At 49.4% G+C, this 25,738-nt stretch overlaps 1 protein-coding gene across 2 annotated transcripts in view; it reads left to right on the top strand.

Annotated features, from left to right (window-relative positions):
* SLC28A1 (solute carrier family 28 member 1) overlaps nt 1-24,691 on the top strand; it is a 37,160-nt gene extending 12,469 nt beyond the window's left edge. For both annotated transcript variants that reach the window (XM_081114728.1, XM_081114727.1), the window contains exons 9-18: nt 6,326-6,406; nt 7,662-7,742; nt 9,406-9,531; nt 14,107-14,237; nt 15,665-15,833; nt 15,957-16,154; nt 22,473-22,554; nt 23,300-23,398; nt 23,527-23,638; nt 23,854-24,691. In XM_081114728.1, coding sequence (XP_080970854.1) covers nt 6,326-6,406; nt 7,662-7,742; nt 9,406-9,531; nt 14,107-14,237; nt 15,665-15,833; nt 15,957-16,154; nt 22,473-22,554; nt 23,300-23,398; nt 23,527-23,638; nt 23,854-23,917 — 1,143 coding nt within the window. In that variant the 3' untranslated portion in view covers nt 23,918-24,691. The remainder of the gene's footprint in view (nt 1-6,325; nt 6,407-7,661; nt 7,743-9,405; nt 9,532-14,106; nt 14,238-15,664; nt 15,834-15,956; nt 16,155-22,472; nt 22,555-23,299; nt 23,399-23,526; nt 23,639-23,853) is intronic.
* The last annotated feature ends 1,047 nt before the right edge of the window (nt 24,692-25,738 follow it).

The raw sequence follows: 25,738 nt of genomic DNA, 5'->3' as shown, positions 1-25,738 counted from the left end.
AGACTGTCAGTGGATTAGCCAGGGCTTTCTGAGCAAAGATGGGTCAGGCGAGGGAGGACTTCAGACAAATGCCCCTTGGCCACAGAACTCCCTCTCTCACAAGATTCACGAGGCACAAATTTCCCTCCTCCCTGCATTATGCACACACACACATAAACATATACATGCACACATGCATACATGCACATGAACACCCACACTTGCCAGGCTTGGGACTTATCCTCAGTGTAGGAGTGGCTTTGTTGCTGAGTCGAATAGAAGACTCAGAAGCTTTCTTTTGGTTCTTTCCATGAATCATGTGGACCTGGTCCAAGGCCCTTGGCCCATGTCAGCCTGGGGAAGTCTTCTCTGGGCTCGCTCAGATTTTTAGAATCCAAGCTGCTTCCAGCTGGGCCACAGTCCAGCTCATCACTCCTCCAGGAAGTTGAGCCCCTGCGGGAGGGTCCTTCAGTCCCCACTGCCCCTGGCCTGGAGTCCAGCACAGTGGAGGTGGCAGCCTGGCTGGATCATTTTGATTAGTCATTCCACCTTGGCTCTATTTCCCTTCTGGTAACTTTCCACCCACATGATGGCCTCCCCTCAGGGTCCCGCATCCTTCCTGGGTCTGGCTGAGCTGGAGCACACGTCCGCTCATCCCCTCACTAACACTCCAGCCTCTGGAACGTGCACCGCTTGCTAAGCTCAGCAGTGCTGCTTACATGGTCTTTCTGAGAAAGCCCTAGGGAGGTGGTTCTCAACCTTCCTAATGCTGTGACCGTTTCATAGAGTTCCTCATGTTGTGGTGACCCCCAATTTCATTGTTACAAATTGAACTATTGTCTAGTATGGAACGGACTGAAGGGGTTGGAGGATGACAAAGCCCCTCCCTTCGGTGGGTCCAGAGGGAAGACAATTGGCCTCGGGGAGGCAGGGGCTCTGGGTCAAGAGCTGGTGGTGTGGCCTGGGCCTGAGGCCGGGGCTCACCCAGATCCGAGCTGGGGGAGCATGGGGGGGGGGGACAGCTAATGGGTTCTTCCTGCTCTCCCTGAAGGACCGGGGGAGCCTTTCCCTTCTGGGGCCCAACCAAAAGAATTGTCTGTCTCTGTCCCGATTTTCCCCTCGGGAGGCATGCCCTCATCTACCGGGGTTTCTCGGACAATACGTCAACCCAAACCCAAATATAAGGAATTTGATCAGGATGCCCTGGGCGCCCGTATATGATATGATGGACCCGGTAGGCAGTGGTCAGATCGAAAGACCCTGCATCCGGCCACCCCACCTGGAAAGTGGGCCACTCCCGTTCACAGAATCACTGTAAATCAAAAGCATTAACATCATATCCGTAGTCTCCGGCTCTCTTCTTGAAGTCCTGAAAATTCTTAAGACAACATTGCAGCGGGGAGCACACAGAAGCAGACAACGACTGTCCCATTTTGACAACAAACACCAGACAGACAAGTCCTGTGCAACCGAAAGTCACACTTGTCAGATGCCGTGGTCACCGTCGTGGCCACCGGCTGGAGTCAGGAGGTAGTGCTGCGTCCAGCCCTCCCCTTGACTCCCCTGTGAGATCTCATCCAGACGCCTCCTGTCCTTACCTCCTGCAGGATTTTTCAGTAAGTCCTCGCCGCTTGCCCGGTGATGGATGGGAGAGAGCCTCCTGCCCTAGAGAAGGGGGCCCTCTCACCCCTGTCGGTGGGTGAGAGCCTCCTGCCCTAAAAAGGGGGTCCCTCTCACCCCTGCCAGGTATCTCACTGTGGCCTCCAAATGTTGTGGACCAACATTTGCGAGAATAAGACCACCGACTCCAATTAGGTCTTAAACAGCAAGTGAGGATTTATTGAGCTGGCCAGCGTCTGCCACAGGCCCCTCCTGTAACAGCCCCGAGCTTTGTGCTCGACGAGCTTTTATTCACAGAAACCACAAACGTCCTGATTGATAGTTACAAGTGTCTAATCAGGACCTTGACGTGCAGATGTCTAGGAGTGGGAGACTTGGAATTATGCCTGGTTACCTATCCTTGACCCCCATCCTTGTTAAAATTTTTTACTGACATTCAATTCATCACAGAACATAATTAAAGCATAGTGATTAATCACAAAAACAATATGTAATTATAGATGTGTTTTCCGATGGTCTTAGGCGACTCCTGTGAAAGGGTCATTTGAGAACCGCTGCCCTAGGGAGAAGGAAATGTTCTCATTTCCCAGGGGTTTCAGGTGTCTGCCTGATGCAGCCTCTGCAATCCCCAATGGCCAGCAGTGCCACATTTTGGGGAAAAAAAAAAAAAAGATAGTAAGTAAGACAAGGACAAAAAATACCCCAAATCAAATAAGGACTGAAAGGTACCATTGGATTGCCCGACTGCTGTGGCTCAGTGGTTGAGCATCGACCTAGGAACCAAGAAGTCATGGTTCAATTCCCTGTCAGGGCAGTTACCAGGTTGTGGGGGTCTATCCCCAGTAGAGGGCATGCAGGAGGCAGCTGATGGATGCTGTTTCTCTCTCGTCAATGTTTCTATCTCTCTATGCCTCTTCCTTCCCCCCAACCCCCCACCTCTCTAAAATAAATTTTTTAAAAGCATATTTTTAAAAAAGTGCCATTGGATTTAGTAATGACCATGTTCAGGGGAGGGGCTGGGAAATAACTGGAGACCAAGTTGGGATGCAAAGGAGGGAGTTGGGACCTCTGAACCAGGAGAGCTCTGAGAGAGTGAGGCAGGGGCAGGGTAAGGAGTGGGTGTGAGGTCGGCAGGAAGTCAGGAGGCATGTCCAGTTTATCTGCTTTTCTGTCAGTTGCTGGGGTTGCAGCAATCAGCCTGAGGCATCTTCTCACTTTGGGTCATTGTGGTTCCTCGCTGCCTGGGGCTGCAGTGCTTGGGCTTGGGGGCTGGGGGTGTAAGGTTTGCTCAGCTCTCTCCAGGGAGAGGAAGCAGCAGGGCTCTGTCCAAATGGGTTCAGTCCTGCCTTTGGAATCTGTTTCCCGGTGAGGACATGACATCTGCTCAGAGGTGTGGTCCTCAGAGGGCGGTGTCCAGATCAACAGCCCCAGCAGTGTCTGGAGAGGCCCACTTTGGACAGGTGGTGGGGGCGTGTTCCTCAGAAATTGCATTTCTAATGAATTCTCAGGTGGTGCTGCTGGTCCGGGGACCACACTTTGAGAACCATTTGCTGAGAAGAGCTAGAAGTACTTCTCCCTTGAGTTATGGGTGAACATTGGTACTAGCAGGCACAGCATGCTCTGAGTTTCCACAAAGCGGTGGTCAGGACTTACTGGGGCAGCTACACCCTGGGCTCAGGCTACCCTTGGAGGGGATGGGTGCTGCCCCCGAAACAGGGAAATGAGGCCCCAGGGCTCGCACAGAGCAGAGCTCCTCAGGGTCACGCAGGGTCTGGGCAAACTGCTTGGTGGGCAGGGGGTATTCTGTCTCTTGGCAGGTGTGTGACCTTGGGCAGGTAACCAGCATCTCACAGCCTCAGTGTCCCACTGGTGGAGGGAGGTTTCCTGGCTGGGAGGTCCTATTGGCCTCAGGGACCTTGCTTAGTATTAAATGTCCCACCTTAGAAAGATCAGGCCCATCTCTCTTCTCTCCCATGCATCTTCCCTCCCTAGACAGTCACCATTTAATCCAAAACACAGCCTCCCTTCCACCATCGATTCCCATCTCTCAGAGAGAAATGTCTCTGATTGCTGCCCCGAGAAAGCCATTCTGCAGTTGGGTCCAGCGCCCTGGGCACCCTCCTTCCTGGCTCCTGCCTTCTCCGCAGCCCTGCCAACCTGCAGAGCAGTCGCCTCGCATGCTAAATTGGACAAGCTGTCTAGACAGTACGTGCTCCTCCGTGCATTTTACTCCAAGGGTACGGCAGAGTGATGTCAGCACCCCTCGTGCTGAGGGTGTGTCCAGCACCAGGCAGTCACAGGGAGTCACGGGGCAGGAAAGGGTTTATCCAGACAGTGCCCGTGTTCCCTGTCAGGCGACATCCCCCACGGCAGTGACGCCGGTGACAGATGCCAAGTGGAGCAGGTCCAGATAAATCCCACAGCCTCCTTGGGAAGGGAAGGGAAGGGAAGGAAAACCCCTCATCTTGTCTGGTCTCCAGGGGAGCTGCCCGGGGCAGTCTCTGTTCTCACAGGGCCATTCTGTCATCCCCGTGCATTTTGAACCAGAGCCTGATTCTGATTGCTCAAGATTCTCTCTTCTTAAAAACAACAACAACCCTTCCTCCACCCCTCTCTGCTCCAGCCCCTCTTCCTTTCCACATAGCAGCTTCTCCGAAAAGCTTTTACCCTTGCTGTTTCTTTCTCCTCCTCCCCCCTCCTCCTCCTCCTCCTCCCCCTCCTCCCCCCTCCTCCTCCTCCTCCCCCTCCTCCTCCCCCTCCTCCTCCTCCTTCTCCTTGCTGTTTCTTTCTTCTTCTTCTTCTTCTCCTCCTCCTCCTCCTCCTCTTCCTCCTCCCCCTCCTCCTCCCCCTCCTCCTCCTCCTCCTTCTCCTTGCTGTTTCTTTCTTCTTCTTCTTCTCCTCCTCCTCCTCCTCCTCCTCCTCCTCCTCTTCCTCCTCCCTCTCCTTTTCCTTTTCCTTGCTGTTTCTTTCTTCTTCTTCTCCTCCCCCTCCTCCTCCTCCTTCTCCTTCTCCTTGCTGTTTCTTTCTCCTCCTCCTCCTCCTCCTCCTCCTCCTCCTCCTCCTCCTCCTCCTCCTCTTCCTCTTTTTTAAATCCTCACCCGAGGATATTTTTCCATTGATTTTCAGAGAGAATGGAAGAGAGAGAGAAAGACAGAGAAGTATCGATGTGAGAGAAACACATCAAATGGGCCAGGGAGGTGCCTGCAACTGAGGTACGTGCCCTTGACCGGAATCGAACCTGGGACCTTTCAGTCCGCAGGCTGATGCTCTATCCACTGAGCCAAACCGGTTTCGGCTGGGTGAACTGCTTTTAATGTTTTCAATGGTTGTGATATTCCAACTCTCCCACTTGCCATTTTATCATAAGAATGCTCCCGTGTTGTTACCAACTCTGCCCGACTTACTATTTTAAACCTGTTTGGAACAGATCACACATTCCAACAGAACAAAAGGGGATATAGTAAAAAGTGGGTCTCCCTCCCACCCCCCCAACACCCCCCCCCCACCCGCCCCCAAGTCACCCGTTCCCTCTGCAAGGCAGCTGCCATCCCAGGCACTCGCAGATCCTTCTAGTGATACTGCGTGCCCACACAGGAGCGCACACAGTGCCACCCACCCTTTTCTACACATAGAGCAGCACCCTGTTCTCCACCTTCCCTTTTTATTTAACGACTCTCTTGGAAATGATTGCAGAGAGAGCTGCCTCGTTCTCGCTTCCCAGCCTTAGTGCTCCACTGTGTGGCCGTACATCAGGTTATTAAACTCCCCCTCCCCTGAGACACATGTGCGTTATTGCCTGTCCTGGTGACTAGAAATCAGCCTGCAGTGAGGCAGCCCTGGGGTGGGGCCCTGGGGTGGGGCCCTGGCCAGGAGACGGGGTGATGGATGGGAAAGAAATTTTGAAGGAAGAATTGGTGAGGCTCAGAGTGAGAAAAGAGAAGTGACAAGCTTGGGAATAGGGAGCGAGGTGACAGGAGGAAACGCTGGTTGCAGGTCCATGAGGAGTCTCATTCTGAGCCAGATAAGGGGCTCCTAACTCGGGCCCAAAGCACAGGAGGGAGGTTGAGGCCAGAGTCATGGGCCAGGGAGTGAGCTCATAGCCAAGGACAGACACTGTGCAAAGAGAGAGAAAGAACACTAGCCATTTCGGCTCAGCAGATAGAACGTTGCCCTGAAGACCGAAGGGTCCTGGGTGTGATTCCGGACAAGGGCATGGACCTCGGTTGCAGGCTCCTCCCCGGCCCAGGCCCTGGTCAGGGCTCGTGCAGGAGGCAACCAATCAATGTGTTTCTCTCACATCTGTATTTCTCTCTGCCTTTCCCTCTCTCTTCCACTCTCTCTGAAAATCAATGGAAAAAATATCCTCAGGTGAGGATTTAAAAAAAAAAAAAAAGAGCGAGAGAAAGACATCTTATGCTCGTTTTACAGGCCATAAAAAGTGGTGGACTCTTTCCTGCCTCTCTACCACAACGCAGGCCTCGTCTGTGGTGAGGGGAGGAGGAGGGATGGCTGGGCAGATGGTCAATATTTATAGGGGACAGACGTGCCTCTGGAGAGGCCACATATGTAATCCCATGCACTGAATGCAGAGCTGCTTCCCTGACGCTGTCAGGCCTCTGAGAGGCAAGGCCTTGGGTGGAGAGGCTGCCTGGTAGGTATCCCTGAGGCCCTGCCTGGTCCCAGCCACCCACCTGCCCCTCACCCGGGGCCTCCGCTCTTCCTGCAGGTTCTGCCCATCATTGTCTTCTTCAGCTGTGTCATGTCCATTCTCTACTACCTGGGCCTCATGCAGTGGCTGATCCTGAAGGTGAGTCCCAACACCGTGGCCTGGGCTCTCCCAGAGACACCTGCTCCGGGGGTTCACACTCTCCCAGAATGCCTTGCTCCCATGGCTCAAACCCTCCCCCAACCCCCTAGCCTTTCTCAAATCTACTGCTAACCAAATATCTTTTCACAGAGTCTGTTGTCATGATACTAGGCAGACATGGCACCACAATCCAGGGTAATCTTTGTGGGAGGGAAGTTTGTAGAATTGAGGGTGCATTGAGAAGAAATGTTAGAGGGGAAAAAATAATTCATACCAAAAAATCTTGTGAGACCGGAGCAGGGGCCACATTGGCCAGACTTAGCTGGTGTAAATGCCAAATCCTGTGCTTATGTTCATAATATCTGCTGCACAAAATCAGGATGCAGGAGACAGCATTGCACCAGGCCAAAGATTATGAGTTTTTAGCTGATTGAGCTCAGAATAAACCAATACCGTCAGGTGACTGCCGGGAATGCAGAAACCGCCTGCGATTATGTTAAGAGTTCACAGAGTGTGGCATGAGGGAGGCAAAGATGCCTCCGTTTGGAGAATGTGTTTAACCAAGGGGCTATGACAAACTGAACCATCAGAGAGAGTGTGCAGGGCCGAACATACGCTCCACGGACTGGATGGAGGAGGTAGGGATGATGGGCCTGGGAAAGAGAAGGCCCGGGTGGAGGAGGTTGTGTATAGGATAGCTGTCTCCAAACATGGAGGGAAGGGGCAGTTTAGGAGGTACCAGCAGTGAGGAGAAATTCCAGAGAAGCAGATTTTATCTTGATTGAAAGGAAGAACTTTCTAATATAGCATTTCCAAAGCCTTATTCACGAAACTCTGGTTCCATAGCAGCTTAATAAATGCTACTAGGTAAAGGGATCCCACAGTAAAATGGTTTTGTGGTTTTTGGGGTTTTTTTTGATGCTAACAAATTTAAACAAGTCTTGTGTGGGACTTGTCAGAGCCTTTACTGAGCTAATATGTAGTAATCTCCAAGGTGTGTGTGTGTGTGTGTGTGTGTGTGTGTGTGTGTGTGTGTACAGTAATTCTCAAATATATTTGACCAAGGAATCCTTTTTTCATGGATGGGAGGTCCCCATCAATGGAGGTTTGGAAGGGGAAGATGAATGGACCTTTTGGAGGAAATGTAGGGGAGGGGGCTTCTGCGTGGGTTGGGAGTTGGAAGGAAGCCTCGTAAGGTAACTCCTGACTCTCTCTGCCTCTGGGACTTGCTGATGCCAGCCCTGCTTGCTCCTAGATTGCCTGGCTGATGCAGGTCACCATGTGCACCACCGCCCCTGAGACCCTGAGTGTGGCTGGAAACATCTTTGTGAGCCAGGTGGGTCCTGCACCTCCTGCTGTCATGCCTGTCAGCAGCCTCCCCATGGAGACCAGCTGTTCTGGGTCCCTGGAGCTCTGATTTAGTCAGTAGAAGAGCCATTGAACCTTCTCCCGGGGTCACCAAAGACGGCTGCCTCAGGACGCACATCTGAGTCATGCCAGGGAGTATGCTATCTGGCACCTCCTACTCCTCTGGGCCTAGGCTGCCTTCATCAGCTTAGAGACGCACAAATCCTAGAGATGGAATCTACCTTTCCCCTTTTGTACACGAGGAAACCGAGGCTCAAGGGTAGGAATGACTGGCTAAGATCCAACAAGATAAGCCAGGACTTAGAATCCCATTGTTTTTAGTTCCTGACCAGGGTTCTTTCTACTACATCCTTTTGTCTTTCTTTTCCCTTCCTCTTTCTGAAAATGTATTTTTCATAGTAAGTGTGACTCTGAAGGCACAGTTAGTCCTGAGTCCCTCCCTTTCAGAAGGCCTGACCCTCCTGAGGGCGAGTCTCTGCAGACCATTCCAGGATCCAGGCCCATCTGTCACCAAAAGACATACTTGCCTTTCTTTCTGGCAACCCCCAGGCTTCACTGAAAGCTCAGCCTGGCTGGCATGATTCAGTGGTTTAAGCATCAACCTATGAACCAGGAGGTCACATTTCAATTCCCAGTCAGGGCACATGCCCAGTTTGTGGACTCGATCCCAAGTGTGGGACGTGCAGGAGGCAGCCAATCAATGATTCTCTCTCATCATTGATGTTTCTTTCTCTCTCTCTCTCTCTCTCTCTCTCTCTCTCTCTCTCTCTCTCCCTCTCCCTCTCCCTCTCCTTCTCCCTCTCCCTTTCTCTCTGAAATCAATAAAAATCCTATATAATAAAAGGGTAATATGCAAATTGACCCTATCAGCAGAACAACCAGAACAACTGCTGGACCAGTCACTCTGGGGCGCACTGACCACCTCTTGGTCCCTTTCCCCAGCCAGCAGGCTCCAATCGCACGCTGGCCACCTGTGGCAGGGGCAGGGCTGGCAACTGGGTGGGAAAAGCTGACCTCTTGGTCCCTTCCCCCAGCCGTCAGGCACCGATCACCTGATGGCGAATAGGGAACGGGGGGGTGGGGGGGTGAGAAAGTGGCAGCGGGGGGCGGGACCGGCTGCGGGCAGCTGGGGAAGATGGCCCTGATCGCAGGTCAGGCTTCGGGACTGTATCCGTGCATAAATTTCATGCACCGGGCCTCTAGTATATTTAAAAAAAAAACAAAAAGTTTAGACCCAAGTTACATCTGCTCCTGGCCCTTTGCATGAAAAGAGGTCATTCTTTGAACCTCTCTTATCCTCTATTTGCACTCATGAAAAAAGGGCATGATGTCTTCCTCCTCACAAGGTTGTGAGTAATAACTGTGAGGTGCTTGGACGTGGTAGGAGCTCGACACAGGAGCATTATCAGGCCAAGTGGCAGGGCTGGGGGTCCTTGTACAGAGCCAGGCCGACACGGATGTTCAGAGCGATTCAGTCAAGTACAGACGACAGTCTTCACCCCACCTGCTGTCTCTTCCCCTGGGACCCCCAGCACTCACTGGGAGCTGCCCACTCCAGTGGGGAGGGAACTCCCCAGGTTCCTGTGCTGGCCCGGCCAGTTCTGTTTGTCTGATACCTTTCCTGCTTGCAGACCGAAGCTCCTCTGCTGATCCGGCCCTACTTGGAGGACATGACGCTCTCTGAAATCCACGTTGTCATGACCGGAGGCTATGCCACCATTGCCGGCTCCCTGCTGGGTGCCTACATCTCCTTTGGGGTATGAACACACTCCTGAAAGGGAGTGTAATTTGCTGTCAGTTTTAAAATACTTTCCCTTGATCCAGTTAGAAATATCGGGATACAGAAATATTTTCACAAGTGGTCAAATATGCAAAATTCTATTATTATTTGCAATAGAAGAACAAAACAAAACAAGAAACAACCTAAATGTCAAGCAGTGAGGGGATGAGTTGGGTGAATTTATCCATACAATGCCATGCCACAAGCCCCTAGAGCAGCGGTTCTCAACCTGTGGGTCGCGACCCCTTTGGCGGGCGAACAACCCTTTCACAGGGGTCTCCTAAGACCATCCTGCATATCAGATATTTACATTACAATTCATAACAGTAGCAACATTACAGTTATGAAGTAGCAATGAAAATAATTTTATGGTTGGGTCACCACATGAGGAACTGTATTTAAAGGGCCAGAAGGCTGAGAACCACTGCCCTAGAGTGAGGTGGGCCATGGTCTGCCTTTCACTGTCCCTGATGCTGTGTATGTTTGAGTCGAGGGATGACAGAATGACCCCCACTGTCCTCTCCTCTGGTCCCAAATTCCACCTCTCATCTCTGTCCTTGGGGGTGGCCAAGGGACAAGCCAGACTGCCCCTCAGCACTTTCTCCCTCAGGACACTGGGCTGCACCAGTCAGCTCAGCTCCACACCCCACAGAGCTGCCTGGGCAGAGAGGTGGCTCTGTGACCTCAAGAAGTTCTCTTGTCTTTGTCTTCCGGCCTGGCACCCTCCCATCTAGAATTTTCGAGGTCACCTGCTTCACACTGAGGCTTAGAGAAGGTCCATCAGAGCTGGTGCACCCCCCACCCGCTCTACCTCCAATTGATTTAGGAAGGTGTTTGATATTTCAAAACTGGAAACTCGAAACTGTTCCCGAAGCTTTTTTTCATGGTGGCGTATTAGGGGCGGGAATGCCATAATATTTTCAGGACTCATAATATTTTCAGGACTTAGGGCCTTTGACTGTCTTCACCTGGTTCTAGGTTTCGCAGCCAGTTAAAAGAATGGTCTTCTGCCGAAACCGGTTTGGCTCAGTGGATAGAGCATCGGCCTGCGGACTGAGAGGTCCCAGGTTCGATTCCGGTCAAGGGCATGTACCTGGGTTGCGGGCATATCCCTAGTAGGAGATGTGCAGGAGGCAGCTGATTGATGTTTCTCTCTCATCGATGTTTCTAACTATCTCTCTCCCTTCCTCTCTGTAAAAAATCAATAAAATATATTAAAAAGAAAAAAAAAAAAGAATGGTCTTTCTGCTGCATCCATGTGGCTGCCCTTACTTCAGGCTAAAATCCTGGAAGAACTCTGTCCCTTTTCCACCTGCCTTACAACTCATGCTGCTCTCCTTCCCCTTCTCGGGCAGGAGTCCAGGGCGGCCCCAGGCAGCAGGGGCCTGGGTGCCCACTTGCCTGTAGCTCTACAGAATGTGCAGAGGCTGCCAGGACCAGCCAGATGACCAGGGCCTCCATTCACAGCCTATATCTGGCAGCCCCCAGGCTACCGCCCAGCTGGCCCAGGTGAAAAGCACCTACTAGAGAAGTCTGGTATCAGAGAAGCTCTCTTCTGCCCCCACCTGGCTCTTGGCCGCCACTGCAGCAGCCTCGGACCTTCTCCCACAGCCCTGCCTTCTTCCCACCCTCTCCCCTCTCCTTTCACTCCCTCCTCAAGGCACTTCCTCACTGTATCCTTGCTCTGCCCTCAGCCTCTGACTTACAGGAAGATCCCTCTTGTTCTCTCCTCCTTTCTCATTGTTGCTCAGCTTCTGGGTCCCTCTGTCCTGCACCTTCCTATTGCTAATATCTGGATATTTCTAGACCCGCATTGTCCAACCCAGTAGCCATGAAGCCACACATGGCTGGCTATGGAGCACTTGAAGTGGGGCTGGTCTGAAATGAGATCTGCCCTGAGACTTAGTATGGAAAAAGTCCATATGTCGTATTAATAAGTTTAATTTGATGACATGGGTAGAGAGATAATATTTGGGATAGAGTGGGTTAAATAAAATGTATTATTAAAATTAATTTTACCTGTTTCTTTTTAATTGGCTACTAGAAACTTTAAAGTCAAAGATGTGGTTCTCACTGTATTTGCCTTGGACAGTGCTGATCTAGACCTTCTCTCTGGTCTGGGACCCTAGGGTTACTTGACTGAATTATTTCATGGTGGCCTGCACATGGTACATCTCCCTCTTCACCATATTTTCCAAAACTCTAAAGCAGGCACCCACTCTCTTCACTAATCCTGGGAACCGGTCTCTCTACCCACCCCTCTGGTTCAGGAGCCACCGCGAGAGGAGATTAAGATGTGTACCAGGCCGAGACCGGTTTGGCTCAGTGGATAGAGCGTCAGCCTGCTGACTGAAGGGTCCCAGGTTCGATTCCGGTCAAGGGCATGTACCTGGGTTGTGGGCACGTCCCCAGTGGGAGATGTGCAGGAGGCAGCTGATCAATGTTCCTCTCTCATCAATGTTTCTGGCTCTCTATCTCTCTCCCTTCCTTTCTGTAAAAAATCAATAAAATATATTTTAAAAAAAAGATGTGTGCCAGGAGCTGTGGACACGGCCGGGCAGGGTGACACTGAGGAGCGGGCAGTGCCACTGATGCCCCTTAGTCAGTTGTGCAAGAGTTGGGCACAGGTCAGCGGGGTCCTGAGTGAGGCCAAGTGAACATCCACTACTTAGTTTTAACACCTGTAAAATGGGCGAGATTACTGCCCACCGCACAGCAGCTTAAGAATTAAATGCGATATCATGCAATTAGCATGATATTGAAGACATGGTAGTTACTTCTCTGACATAGTAGGGTCAGAAATACCTCCTCCTGAAGCAGGCCAGCGTCATGCTCTGTAGTTGTCTGGATGTATTTTCTTTCTCAGTAAAGATCTTTCTTAAAAAATATATTTTTATTGATTCCAGAGAGGAAGGGAGAGGGAGGGAGTGATAGAAACATCAATGATGAGAGAGAACCATTGATTGGCTGCCTCCTGCACACCCCCTACTGGGGATCCAGCCTGCAACCCAGGCATGTGTCCTTGGCCGGAATCGAACCCGGGACCCTTCAATCCCCCGGCCGATGTTCAGCCACTGAGCCAGGGCCTCAGTAAAGATCTTTTTGAAAATTCAAATGGAGAGCTCATGCCCTGTATCCCTCTCTGACCTGGGCCTTGGGGGTTGGAACAGAAGGCATTCCTGCCCGGGTATCTGGGATGTCATGGACCTGAGAAGCAGCTGGCCTGGCGGGGGCCGGGGGTGGGGGGGAGCGTGTATGGGCTGGCCCAGTGGCCCAGGGAGCCCTGCCTGGGCAAGACTCACCCCTTTTCAAGATGAGCAGGACATGTCCAGCTGGGGCCTTTGAGGCTGTGGCCACGACTGCCTCACAGCATTGCGGCTTAAATTTACCTCCCCTCCTTCTTGTCCTTTTTATTTAAAATTTAAGAACTGCAGCCCTAGCCGGTTTGGCTCAGCAGATAGAGCATCACCTGCCGACTTAAGGGTCCCCGGTTCGATTCCGGTCAAGGGCATGTACCTCGGTTCCAGGCTCTGGTGTTAGGCAACCAATTGATGGGTCTCTTTCACATCGATATTTCCCTCTCTCTCTATCTCTCCCCCTTCCTTCCACTCTCTAAAAAAATAATAAAATAAAATTTAAGAACTGCAGTTGACTTATTATAAAATTTAAAAAGAAGTCTATTTTACTTTTCTGTTTATAAAAGCAATATATATCCTTTTGAAATTTTCAAAACACACAAAAAAGCAGAAATAAAAGAAAATCACCCTTGGCTTTCCAGGGGCAGCAAGAACTGGTTGGCACTGTGGTGTCTTTCTTTCTGGTCTTATAGCTCCAGAGCCTGCTTTCCCACATCATTGAGGTTATGCTCTATATGCAATTTTGTGGTCATTTTCCCTGTGATTGTGAAGCTTTGGTAACCATTGTTTTCTATGGCAGCTTGACAATGCTTAGCCACTCCCCATTGTTGTGTGTTTGGCTTGGCTCTAATTTCCCCATTTGGTCAATAACACGGTGGAAGAGAACAGGGAAGCAGAGGGGTTGGGGCCACCACAAGGATAGAAATCCAGGAAGGGACAGTCCTGGGGCTCAGGTGGCTCTGCCATCTTGCTGGGAAGGGTTTCGAAGCATGGCTCCAGAGACATCAGGACCCAGGGCCAAAGGGTGGCTGTGGTGGGAGGTAGATTTCCTGAGAAGAGCTCTCCAACCCAGGAGGGGGTGTGATGGGCTCCCTTGAAGAGGTGAGTATTCAAGAAGCAATCTTGCCGCCCTAACCAGTTTGGCTCAGTGGATAGTGTCGGCTTGCGGACTGAAGGGCCCCAGGTTTGATTCTGGTCAAGGGCATGTACCTGACTTACAGACACTCTGGGGGAAATATGAGCTCTGTACTCTAGCCTGGGGCCCGCTGCACATAAAAGGAATTATAATGGACAAAGGTGGCAGCAGTTCTGACAATAATGACAGCCCAGTGGGGCTGAGTACAGTGGCCCCTGCTGCCCTGGGCCGCACTGCTTGGCCCCCACGTCCTCCTGTAACCCCCATCTCCCTCTTGCAGATCGACGCCGCCTCTTTGATTGCTGCCTCTGTGATGGCCGCCCCGTGCGCGTTGGCCCTCTCCAAGCTGGTCTACCCGGAGGTAGAGGAGTCCAAGTTCAGGAACGAGGAAGGAGTGCAGCTAAGCTCCGGGTGAGCACAGCAGGACTCATGCTGGTGGGGAGGTGGGGACAGGAGCAGAGGCAGGAGACAGCAGTGGGTCCCGTGTTCTCTGCCCTGCCACCAAGCCCAGGCTCACCTCTTGCCTTAAACTGCCCTCTTTGTGGCTTCGCTTAGAAAAACGGGAGCTCCAGTTCTTGCATCTCAATTTCCATCTTGGAACAGCAGGAAACAATGGGCTGGTCAAGGCATGGGAGGGTCTTGTGTGGTGAGGAGGGTCTCGCCACCTTCTCCACAAACCTTGAGCTCTGACCACCAGTGTGTCAATCACATATTCACTTACTGAGCGCTGTCCCGGATCTCACTCACCTCCTAACACCTCTTCATCATGTTCTTAACAGCTGCCGAGTAACATCTATCCTTTAAAAATGTTGAAAAGGGTCCTAGCCAGTTTGGCACGGTGGATAGAGCGTTGGCCTGCGGACTGAAGGGTCCTGGCTTCTATTCCGGTCAAGGGCACATACCCAGGTTGTGGGCTCCATCCCCAGTAGGGGGCCTGCAGGAGGCAGCCAATCAATGATTGTTTTTCATCACTGATGTTTCTATCTCTCTCTCCCTCTCTCTTCCTCTCTGAAATCCATCAAAATATATTTAAAAAATAAATAAAAATCTTGAAAAGATATCACTTTTGACAAATGAGCGTGGGGATACAGTATGCTCACAGCGCCCTGAAGGTCGAGAGCAGCACTGCCCTATAGAAATATGATCTAAAATTTTCTAGTTGCTGTCTTTTAAAAAGTAAAAAGAAGCAGGAGAGTTTAATAAAATACTTTATTAACCCAATATATCCAAAATATTATCTTCTCAACATTTTTATAAAATGATTTGTTTTCATATTGAATATTTTGATACTAAAACTCTAAAAACCTAGTGTGTGATTTCCATTTACCACACACCTCAGCTCTGAGCAATCTCCTTTCAAGTGCTCCGAAGCCACATGTGGCTCGTGGCTCCTGTCGTGGTCTGCTTTGCCCTGGAAACCTGGGTCTCCTTCTGGTGCTGGGACCAACCCTTCTCTCTGTGTGTGTCAAAGGGAAAAAACAAGGACCTTCGGCTCTGAACTACATTGTCCAGGGTTCTTCTCTGACCCCAGAGGACAGTGATGGCGAACCTATGACACACGTGTCAGAGGTGACACGCAAACTCACTTTTTTGGTCAATTTTTCTTTGTTAAATGGCATTTAAATATATAAAATAAATATCAAAAATATAGATCTTTGTTTTACTATGGTTGTAAACATCAAAAAATTTCTATATGTGACACGGCACCAGAGTTAAGTTAGGGTTTTTCAAAATGCTGACACGCCGAGCTCAAAAGGTTCGCCGTCACTGCCATAGGATGAGAGGCCTTGCTGTGTGTGGGGTCAGGCCAATAAGATGACTCTTGATCCCAACAACAGAGATGCTCAGAACATCTTAGAAGCCGCCAGCAGCGGGGCCGCCATCTCTGTGAACGTCATTGCCAACATCGTGGCCAACCTGATCGCCTTCCTGGCCGTGCTGGACTTCATCAATGCTACCTTCTCCTGGCTGGGGCACATGGTGAACATCCAGGGGCTCAGCTTTCAGGTACAGCCCCAGCCGACCGCACGGCCTGGGGAGGGGGCAGTCCTGGGCAGTGGGTGGTGGTGGACATTCAACAGAGCCCAGGCCAGCCTGGGTCCCAGCAGCTCCCCTTGCCTTGTATCTCAGCTCATGTGCTCCTACATCCTGCGGCCGGTGGCTTTCTTAATGGGAGTGGCCTGGGAGGACTGCCCGGTGGTGTCCGAGCTGCTGGGGATCAAGCTGTTTCTGAATGAGTTTGTGGCCTATGAGAAGCTCTCCAAGTACAAGAACCGCCGCCTTACTGGGGTTGAGGAGTGGATCGACGGCGAGAAGCAGTGGATCTCCGTGAGTGTCTGGTCCCCTTCCTGAGGCAGGAGCATGACCCAGCTCCATGGGCCCTGCGTTCCACCTCCCACATCCTACTGACCTGGGCCCAAGACGGCTTCGGGCCTCACAGCCATCACCTTGGGTCCTCAGGAGGCTGAGGTGCATTGTGGGAGATGTGGGAGATCTGGCCGTAGATGGGCTACCATCCTGTGCGGCCTTGGGCCAGCCGCTGCTCCTTGCCTCTCTAGAAAAACTGGTGTAACACCTGCTATATCTACCCCGAAGGAATAGGTATGAGCCTCCAGCGAGCCCTGAGGGTGAAGTAGGGAGACCTTACCTCTACAGCCGCTGTCAGTACATTGCATTCAGTTCAGGGGTTGGCTCTTTCTGTTAAAGTTTATTTTTAAAACTATAAAAGCTATAAAATGAACCTTTGTAAAAGAATTCAAGCTCCATGTCACATCATCAGGAATGAAAAAGTTACCAATCTCACACCAGCCTAAAATAATAGCTATTGTTGTATACAGTTTCTTCTGTTCTTTTAAAGATAATTTGTATAGTTTTCATTTTAGTATTCAAACTCTATTGTAGCCAGCTTTTCTCACCTACTATTATGACATAAGCATCATTTAAAAAGTATACTGTATATATTTTTGTATTGATTTCAGAGAGGAAGGGAGAGAGATAGAGAGAGAGAGAAACATCAATGATGAGAGAGAATCATTGATTGCTACCTCCTGCACATCTCCTACTGGGGATTGAACCTATAACCCGGGCATGTGCCCTGACCAGGAATCAAACCATGACCTCCTGGTTCATAGGTTAACACTCAACCACTGAGCCACACTGACTGGGCTAAGCTTCATTTTTTTAAAAAAAAAATATTTTTTATTGATTCAGAGAGGAAGGGAGAGGGAGAGAGGAATAGAAACATCAATGATGTGATAAAGAAAATAGAGGGAGAACCAAGATGGCGGCATAGGTTAACGCTGGAGTTTGCTGCTTTGAACAACTACTTCAAAAGTGAAACTAAAAGACGGAAGGGACATCACCCAGAACCACTGGAACGCTGGCTGAGTGGAAGTCCTACAACTAGGAGGAAAGAGAAACGCATACGGACACTCAGAGGAGGCGCAGTGCTGAAGTCAAATTCTGAGGTGCGGAGTGCGCAGAGCGGGCTGGTGGCGGAGGGCGCGGTTGGCGTTTTCAATCGGGAGGGAGTCGCAGACTCTGAGCTCCAGATCCGGGCGAGTCTTTAGGGACCCAGACTCAAACAGGAGAAGCGGGACTGTCTGGCTTCGGTCAGAGCGAGTGCAGCTTTCTCTCCGAGCTTTGCAGCGGGTGCTGGGACTCAGAGAGGCAGAGCCCCTGGGGACAGGACTGAGAGCTGCCATAACTGCTCTCTCTGGCCCACCCTGTTGATCCTGTGCGACCGCCCCGCCCCGCCCAAGCCCTGCACAGAGCCATTTGCCGGATAGCCTCAGGCAAACGCCAGATTAGCACCTCCCTAGAGGACAGAAGTTTTCTCACTGCTGACACAGCTGATTCTCATAGCCACTTGGCCTGGAGGTCAAACCCTCCCTGAAATTAGCTACAACAATCAAGATTTAAATATAAGACCTCGAACAAAGACCACTAGGGGGTGCACCAAGGAAGCATAACAAAATGCAGAGACAAAGAAACAGGAAAAAATTGTCAATGGAAGATCTAGAGTTCAGATCCACACTTTTAAGGTCTCTCAAGAACTGTTTAGAAGCCGCCGATAAACTTAATGAGATCTACAAGAAAACTAATGAGACCCTCGATGTTATATTGGGGAACCAACTAGAAATTAAGCATACACTGACTGAAATAAAGAATATTATACAGACTCCCGACAGCAGAACAGAGGAGCGCAAGAATCAAGTCAATGATTTGAAATGCGAGGAAGCAAAAAACAACCAACCGGAAAAGCAAAATGAAAAAAGAATCCAAAAATGCGAGGATAGTGTAAGGAGCCTCTGGGACAGCTTCAGGCATACCAACATCAGAATTATAGGGGTGCCAGAAGATGAGAGAGAGCAAGATATTGAAAACCTATTTGAAGAAATAATGACAGAAAACTTCCCTCACCTGGTGAAAGAAATGGACTTACAGGTCCAAGAAGCGCGGAGAACCCCAAACAAAAGGAATCCAAAGAGGACCACACCAAGACACATCATAATTAAAATGCCAAGAGCAAAAGATAAAGAGAGAATCTTAAAAACAGCAAGAGAAAGAAACTCAGTTACCTACAAGGGAATACCCATACGACTGTCAGCTGATTTCTCAACAGAAACTTTGCAGGCCAGAAGGGAGTGGCAAGAAATATTCAAAGTGATGAATACCAAGAACCTACAACCAAGATTACTTTATCCAGCAAAGCTATCATTCAGAATTGAAGGTCAGATAAAGAGCTTCACAGATAAGGAAAAGCTAAAGGAGTTCATCACCACCAAACCAGGATTATATGAAATGCTGAAAGGTATCCTTTAAGAAGAGGAAGAGGAAGAAAAAGGTAAAGATACAAATTATGAACAACAAATATGCATCTATCAACAAGTGAATCTAAGAATCAAGTGAATAAATAATCCGATGAACAGAATGAATTGGTGATTATAATAGAATCAGGGACATAGAAAGGGAATGGACTGACTATTCTTGGGGGGGAAAGGGGTGTGGGAGATGCGGGAAGAGACTGGACAAAAATCGTGCACCTATGGATGAGGACAGTGGGTGGGGAGTGAGGGCGGAGGGTGGGGCGGGAACTGGGAGGAGGGGAGCTATGGGGGGAAAAAAGAGGAACAAATGTAATAATCTGAACAATAAAGATTTAATTAAAAAAAAAAGAAATATAAAGAAAATAATAGAACTAAAAGCATAAAAAAAAAAAAAAAAGAAACATCAATGATGAGAGAGAATCATGGATCGGCTGCCTCCTGCACACCCCCCACTTGGAATCAAGCCCACAACCCAGGCATGTGCCCTTGACTGGAATTGAGTTAGGGACCCTTCAGTCCACAGGCCGACGCTCTATCCACTGAGCCAAACCAGCTAGGGCTAAGCTTCATTTCTGATATCTGTATTCTCACACATTACACATATCAAAAATGATATTGATTTATCGTCAGTTAAGGTGAATTCCGTTATTTGGCGATCATGCACAATGCTGAAGGGGATAGGTTTGTTTACAGAACTTTTCCCTGCTCTCGGATCATTCCCTAGGGAGCTTTTCCAGATGTGGGATGACTCAGTCAAAGGGCGTGAGTCCTGTGGTTGCTGCCAGTAACTTTCTCAAAGGGTTATAGCAACTGAAATCACCCCCAGCTGTGCCTGTGAGCAATGCCTTCACCCCACACTGAGTCGCCTCTTAAAAAAAGAAGTTCTAGTTGAATGGGCAAATAATAGCTCATGGTGTTCATTTATGTTTCTTGGGTTACTAGGAACTTTTAACGTGAAATATTCTTTTTGTCTTTTAATTGTAAAGGAATGTACTCTTTCTAAAAAAAACTTTATATGGAGTAAAAAGCAGTTTCCCTCTCACTCCTCATCCTCAGCTCCTCTCTCACTCTCTTCTGTAGAGATAGTGGATGGTACATTCCTTCAGGACCATTTTAAAAAATCCTTACCCGAAGATATGTTTATTGATTTTTTGAGAGAGAAAGGGAGGGAGAGAAACATCGATGTGAGAGAGAAACATTGATCTGTTACCCCCACACACACACTCCCCCTGACCGGGGATCGAACCTGCAACCTTTTGGTGTATGGTAAGTATGTACCCTGGTCGGGAATCAAACCCACAACCTTTTGGTGTATGGGACGATGCTCCAACTGAGCTACCCAGCCAGAGCAGGGTCATTTTTTCATGAACTTCATTCCTTCAGCAAGTATTTGTTGAGACTTCTGAGGTGCCATGCATTCTGTGAGGTACCAGGAATAGAAAGGGGAGTCAGACAGATCCTGGTGTCATGGAACTTATATCTAGTGAAGGACACAGGTAAAACAAAAGAAAGCAAAAGAATAAAAAATAAAATAACGACAATTCATGGTTTTATGAAGGAGACACCAGGAGGAAATGGGGGAGAGAGGGAGGTCTTTATTGGCTGGTCAGGAAAGGACTCTCTGCAATATGGAATTTAGGCCAAGACTTGGAGGGAGGAGAGGGGGCCAGGAGAAGCTGGGCAAAGCATTCCCGGGAAAGAGGTATGTGCAAAGGCCCTGAGGTTGAAAAGCACTTGTTTAGAGAACTGAGAGGAGAGAGTGCAGGTAGAGAAGGTGGTAATCATAAAAGACAGTGGAACAGGCCAAGGAGCAGTAGGATATTACTGACAATTTGACATTTCACATTTTAAGAGTACTTGGGCTGCTATATGGAGGGTGACTATAGGTGAGCAAGCAGGATGCAGGAGTCTTAATATTTATTATTTTTTTAAGTCTGTTTTTTAAAAAGTATATATGAATATATATATATGTATATATTGATTTCAAAGAGGAAGGGAAAGGGAGAGAGAGATAGAAACATCAATGATGAGAGAGAATCATTGATAGTCTGTCTCCTGCACGCCCCCTACTGGGGATCAAGCCCGAAACCCTGGGCATGTGCCCTTGATCAGAATCGAACCCGGAACCCTTCAGTCTACAGGCGGACACTCTATTCACTGAGTCAAACCAGCCAGGGCAGTAATGGCAAACCTATGACATGCATGTCAGAGGTGACACGCGAACTCATTTTTTTGGTCGACTTTTCTTTGTTAAATGGCATTTAAATATATAAAATAAATATCAAAAATATAAGTCTTTGTTTTACTATGGTTGCAAATATCAAAAAATTTCTATATATGACACGGCGCCAGAGTTAAGTTAGGGTTTTTCAAAATGCTGACACGCTGAGCTCAAAAGGTTCGCCATCACTGACTGCTAGGGCTATATTTTTTATATTAATTTTAATAAACTCTTTATGGTATAAAGACATTAACCGTTTTCTGTTACATTGTCTACATATATTTGCCTCCCCCCCCCCACTTTATTTTGTATTCAGTGATTTTTCTTTTATCACACATTTTACACCAAATCTTTTCCTTTGGAATTTCTTCTAGTATTTCTAAACTTAGACAGTTTTCTCCATTCCAGAAATCTGCTAATTGTTAAATTTCTGGAACGTCATGGTGTTGTTAAAAGCATGAGCTCTGAAGGCAGAACTGAGTTCAAAATCTGACACAGCCGCATTCTTGCTATGTGGACTTCCTCAGTTACCTAACCACTCTGAGGCTCGGCTTTCCCCTCTCCAAAATGAGAGTAATAACACTACATTGTAACTATAATAATTATCCTATATTTTGCATTATTTGCTGTTTAAAATATCAATATTTATCTACTTCAATGATCTAGAATTTATTTTTTTATATGATATGAAGTATGGGTCTAAGCCAATCCCTGTCCCCTCCTCTCAAATTGTTGCATTTTGACTCAAAACACCTCTTTCCGGAAAATTAAGTAACTGTGCAGAGCAAAAGAGAAGAATTACTTTGCTTAAATTTGTACTGTGTGCCTGGTGTTTCCCATAGATGGTACGATCCTTCCAAGCTGGTACTGTCTTCCCCACCCTCCAGACGGAGGAACGAAAACATAAAGAGGCTATTGACTTGCTCAACCTGATCATACCTGGGGACAAGCCTGGAACCCAAGCTGGTTGGGTTCCACGTCCCTCATTCTCTTCACGAGGCCACAATCCCTCCACCCTCAAAGTTCTCAGCAGAAGAGTCCACAGGAGTCAGGAGTGCAAGACTGTAGAGTGTTGGGAAGGGGCCAATCACCCAAGTGCCCCCTGGGTGCAGAGCTTGGTAGGACTGAGCCCGCCTGAATCACGTCCAGAAGGGCTGGTGATTAAGCTGAGCAGAGCGAAGGGCGCCTGAGGTGGTGCAGCTTGACCTGCCTTAGAGGTGGGTGTGCAAGGCCTGGCGGGGCCGCACCGAGTGTTCCCAAGGTCAAAGACACAGAACAGCCCAGCAGGTGTAACTCAGTGGCTGAGCATCCACCTATGAACTAGGAGGTCGAGGTTCCATTCCTGGTAGGGGCACATGCCAGGGTTATGGGCTCAATCCCCAGTGTAGGGTGTACAGGAGGCAGCCAATCAATGATTCTCTCTCACCATTGACGTTTTTATCTCTCTGTCTCCCTTCCTCTTTGAAATCAATAAAAATTTATCTTAAGAAAACACACAGAGCAAGTGGGTGATGTGAAGGCCAGGGAGCCGGGTGGTGTAGGGTGCTCCCATCCCGTCTGAGGGAGCCCCTCGTCACTCATCCTCTGTAATTCCAGGTCCGAGCAGAAATCCTCACGACATACGCCCTGTGTGGATTTGCCAACCTCAGCTCCATTGGCATCATGCTGGGAGGCCTGGGTGAGTCTTGGGGGGCATCCCGGGCGTCCTGGACTGTCGGGGACCTGGGCTCTAGTCCCGGCTATGAAACAACTTCCTGGGGACCTGTAGGTCTCAGTTCCCTGCCTTTGTCTAAGGCGAGGTCTGAATGAGATGGCCATGGAGGTTCCTCCCAGCCCAGGAATTCCATGATTTCTTGGCTTCTGGTGCGGCCCAGGCCGAGCCTGGCTCTGGGATCTGGGGAGGGACCGGAAGCACGGTGCTGGTCTCTCTCCCCTGAGACCCTGGCCTGCCATTTCCCACTCCCAGTGGACAGGCAGGCCTTGGGCACCCAGGGAGGCAGGCTCTGCCCAGCTCTCAGCTCTCTGCAGAAACCCCTTCCTTCCACTCTTCGCAGTCCCCCTGCCTGGGCTTGTAACCACCCCATTTTACAGAGGAGGACACGGATTCGTGGAGAAGTGAAGTGACAGCCTAAGTCACACAGCTGGCCAATGGCTAGGCCTGTATTTAATCCCAGGTCCTCCTGACTCCAGACTCAGGTTCTTTTCCTACATCTGCCTCTGGTGAGGTGTGTGGAGAGGTGTGGGGTGCTACCTAGTGGCCCAAGTCAGGCCAAGGACTCCCCAACTCAGCCAGTGTCAGGAGGACAGTGTCCATCCCTGGCCGCCTAGAAGAGAAAGGGGAGTCAGCAGATGCAGCAGTGGTGCAGAGCGTGGGCAGAGAGGCCCTCGGCGTCCTGGCCCTGAGCGTTCCTGTCTCCTTGCAGCCTCCATGGTCCCCCACCGGAAGAGCGACTTCTCCCAGATCGTGCTGCGGGCACTCTTCACAGGGGCCTGTGTGTCCCTGATGAACGCCTGTGTGGCAGGTGAGTCCCTGCCTGGCAGAGCCCTGATTTCTCGCTGGGCTGGGCACTGGGCTCTGGACTCTTCGGAAGTCCCCGAGGGTGGGAAGTGAGGGGATAGACCCTGCTTGCCATCTGCTTTCTCTGCACAGGGATCCTCTATGTGCCCAGGGAGGCCGAGGTCAACTGTACGAGCCTCCTGAACACAACCCTCAGCAGCACCAGCTTTGATGTGTACCAGTGCTGCCGCAAGGCCTTTCAGAGGTGAGGGCCAGGGGATGCCATGGGCACCTGGGCAAGGAATAGAAAGGTCATGGCCATGGTTGATGTGGCCAGGGGAGGAGGAAGTGGGGCTTGAGGACCAAATTTGGGGAAGAAAGATGGACCAGAGACATGGAGCAACTTTTCCAGGGTTGCACAGCCTGTAGGGGCCAGCAGAGCCAGTGCTGGGGGTCAGACAAGCTTTTGCTTTCTTTCAGCACCAGCCCGGAGTTCAGCCTGGACAACTGCTGCCGATTTTACAACAATACAATCTGTCCATAGTGGGGCAGCATGACTCGGTGCCTTCTGGGGGCTGTTCTTCCCCAGGAGGCAGCTGACCCCACCTTTCCCTCTCCAGGCCTGTCCTCGGGGAAGCCCACTGGGAGGGAGCGGTGGCGTGAGTGGGCGGAGGCTGCCTTCTCTGTTCTCCCCTCCACATCCAACAGCACCCTGGTCTTTTTAGTCCCTTCCTACCATGGATCTCTCCCACGCACCCTTTCCTTCTCTTATGGCCTCTTGCCCCTGGCATCTAGGCCCCCATCTTCCCTCTTCTCTGGCACTTGGGGCTTACTGAGGCTTACCCCTGACCATGGTTTCTCCTGAAGGCCCCTTCCCCTACTTCCACAGACTCCCCACTGCCTTCCTTCATTGCACTCCCCAAACTGGGGTCCCGTGGAACACTCCCACAAGGTGTCCAGAACTTCCATGGTCCACCAGGTTTGGGAAACACTAGGCTAAATAAAGTTAGACAGGGGTTTTTTTTTATTGTTTTATTGCTTAAAGTATTACAAGGAGTTATTATATATGTCTCCTTTTTTTTTCCTCCCCTTGACCTTCCCCTAGCCTCCCATACCCCCTGGAGTCTTGTGTCCATTGGTTATGCTTATATGCATGCATACAAGTCCTTCGGTTAATCTCTTACCCACCCCCCCAACCCTCCCTGGCCTTCCTGCTATAGTTTGACAGTCTGTTAGATGCTGCTCTGCCTCTGTATCTATTTTTTTTTATCAGTTTGTAATGGTCTTAATTATCCATAAATGAATGAGATCATGTGGTATTTTTCTTTCATTGACTGGCTTATTTCACTTAGCATAATGCTCTCCAGTTCCATCCATGCTGTTGCAAATGGTAAGAATTCCTTCTTTTTTACAGCAGCATAGTATTCCATCATGTAGATGTACCACAGTTTTCTAATCCATTCATCTGCTGATGGGCACTTAGGCTGTTTCCAGATCTTAGCTATGGTGAATTGTGCTGCTATGAACATAGGGGTGCATATATCCTTTCTGATTGGTGTTTCTGATTTCTTGGGATATATTCCTAGAAGTGGGATCACTGGGTCAAATGGTTTCATTTTTAACTTTATTTTATTTTATTTTATTATTTTTTTTATTGCTTAAAGTATTACAAAGAGTATTACATATGTCTCCTTTTTGTTTTTTTCCCCGCCCTTGACAATCCCCTGGCCTCCCCTACCCCCCAGTGTCTTGTGTCCATTGGTTATGCTTCATTTTTAACTTTTTGAGGAAACTCCATACTGTCTTCCATAGTGGCTGCACCAGTCTGCATTCCCACCAGCAGTGCAAGAGGGTTCCTTTTTCTCCACATCTTCTCCAGCACTGTCAGAATGGCACCTCATTGTTGTTTTGATTTGCATCTCTCGGATGATTAGTGACTTTGAGCATGTTTTCATATGTCTCAAGGCTTTCTGAATGCCCTCTTTTGAAAAGTGTCTATTTAGGTCCTTTGCCCATTTTTTGATTGGATTGTTTATCTTCCTTTTGTTAAGTTGTATGAGTTCTCTATAAATGATGGAGATTAAAGCCTTATTGGTGATAACATTGGCAAATATGTTCTCCCATGCAATGGGCTTTCTTGTTGTTTTGTTGATGGTTTCTTTTGCTGTACAGAAGTTTTTTATTTTGATGTAGTCCCATTTATTTTCTCTTTAGTTTCCAATGCCCTAGGAGCTGTATCGGTGAAGAAATTGCTTCGGCTTATGTCTGAGATTTTGTTGCCTTTGGATTCCTCTAGTATTTTTATGATTTCCCATCTTACATTTAAGTCCTTTATCCATTTTGAGTTTATTTTTGTGTATGGTGT

Source organism: Myotis nattereri (assembly GCF_964212035.1).
Source record: "Myotis nattereri genome assembly, chromosome: 21".
Taxonomy (NCBI): Eukaryota; Metazoa; Chordata; class Mammalia; order Chiroptera; family Vespertilionidae; genus Myotis; species Myotis nattereri.
Note: the sequence above shows the minus strand (reverse complement) of the source record. Positions and strands in the feature narration are given on the sequence as shown.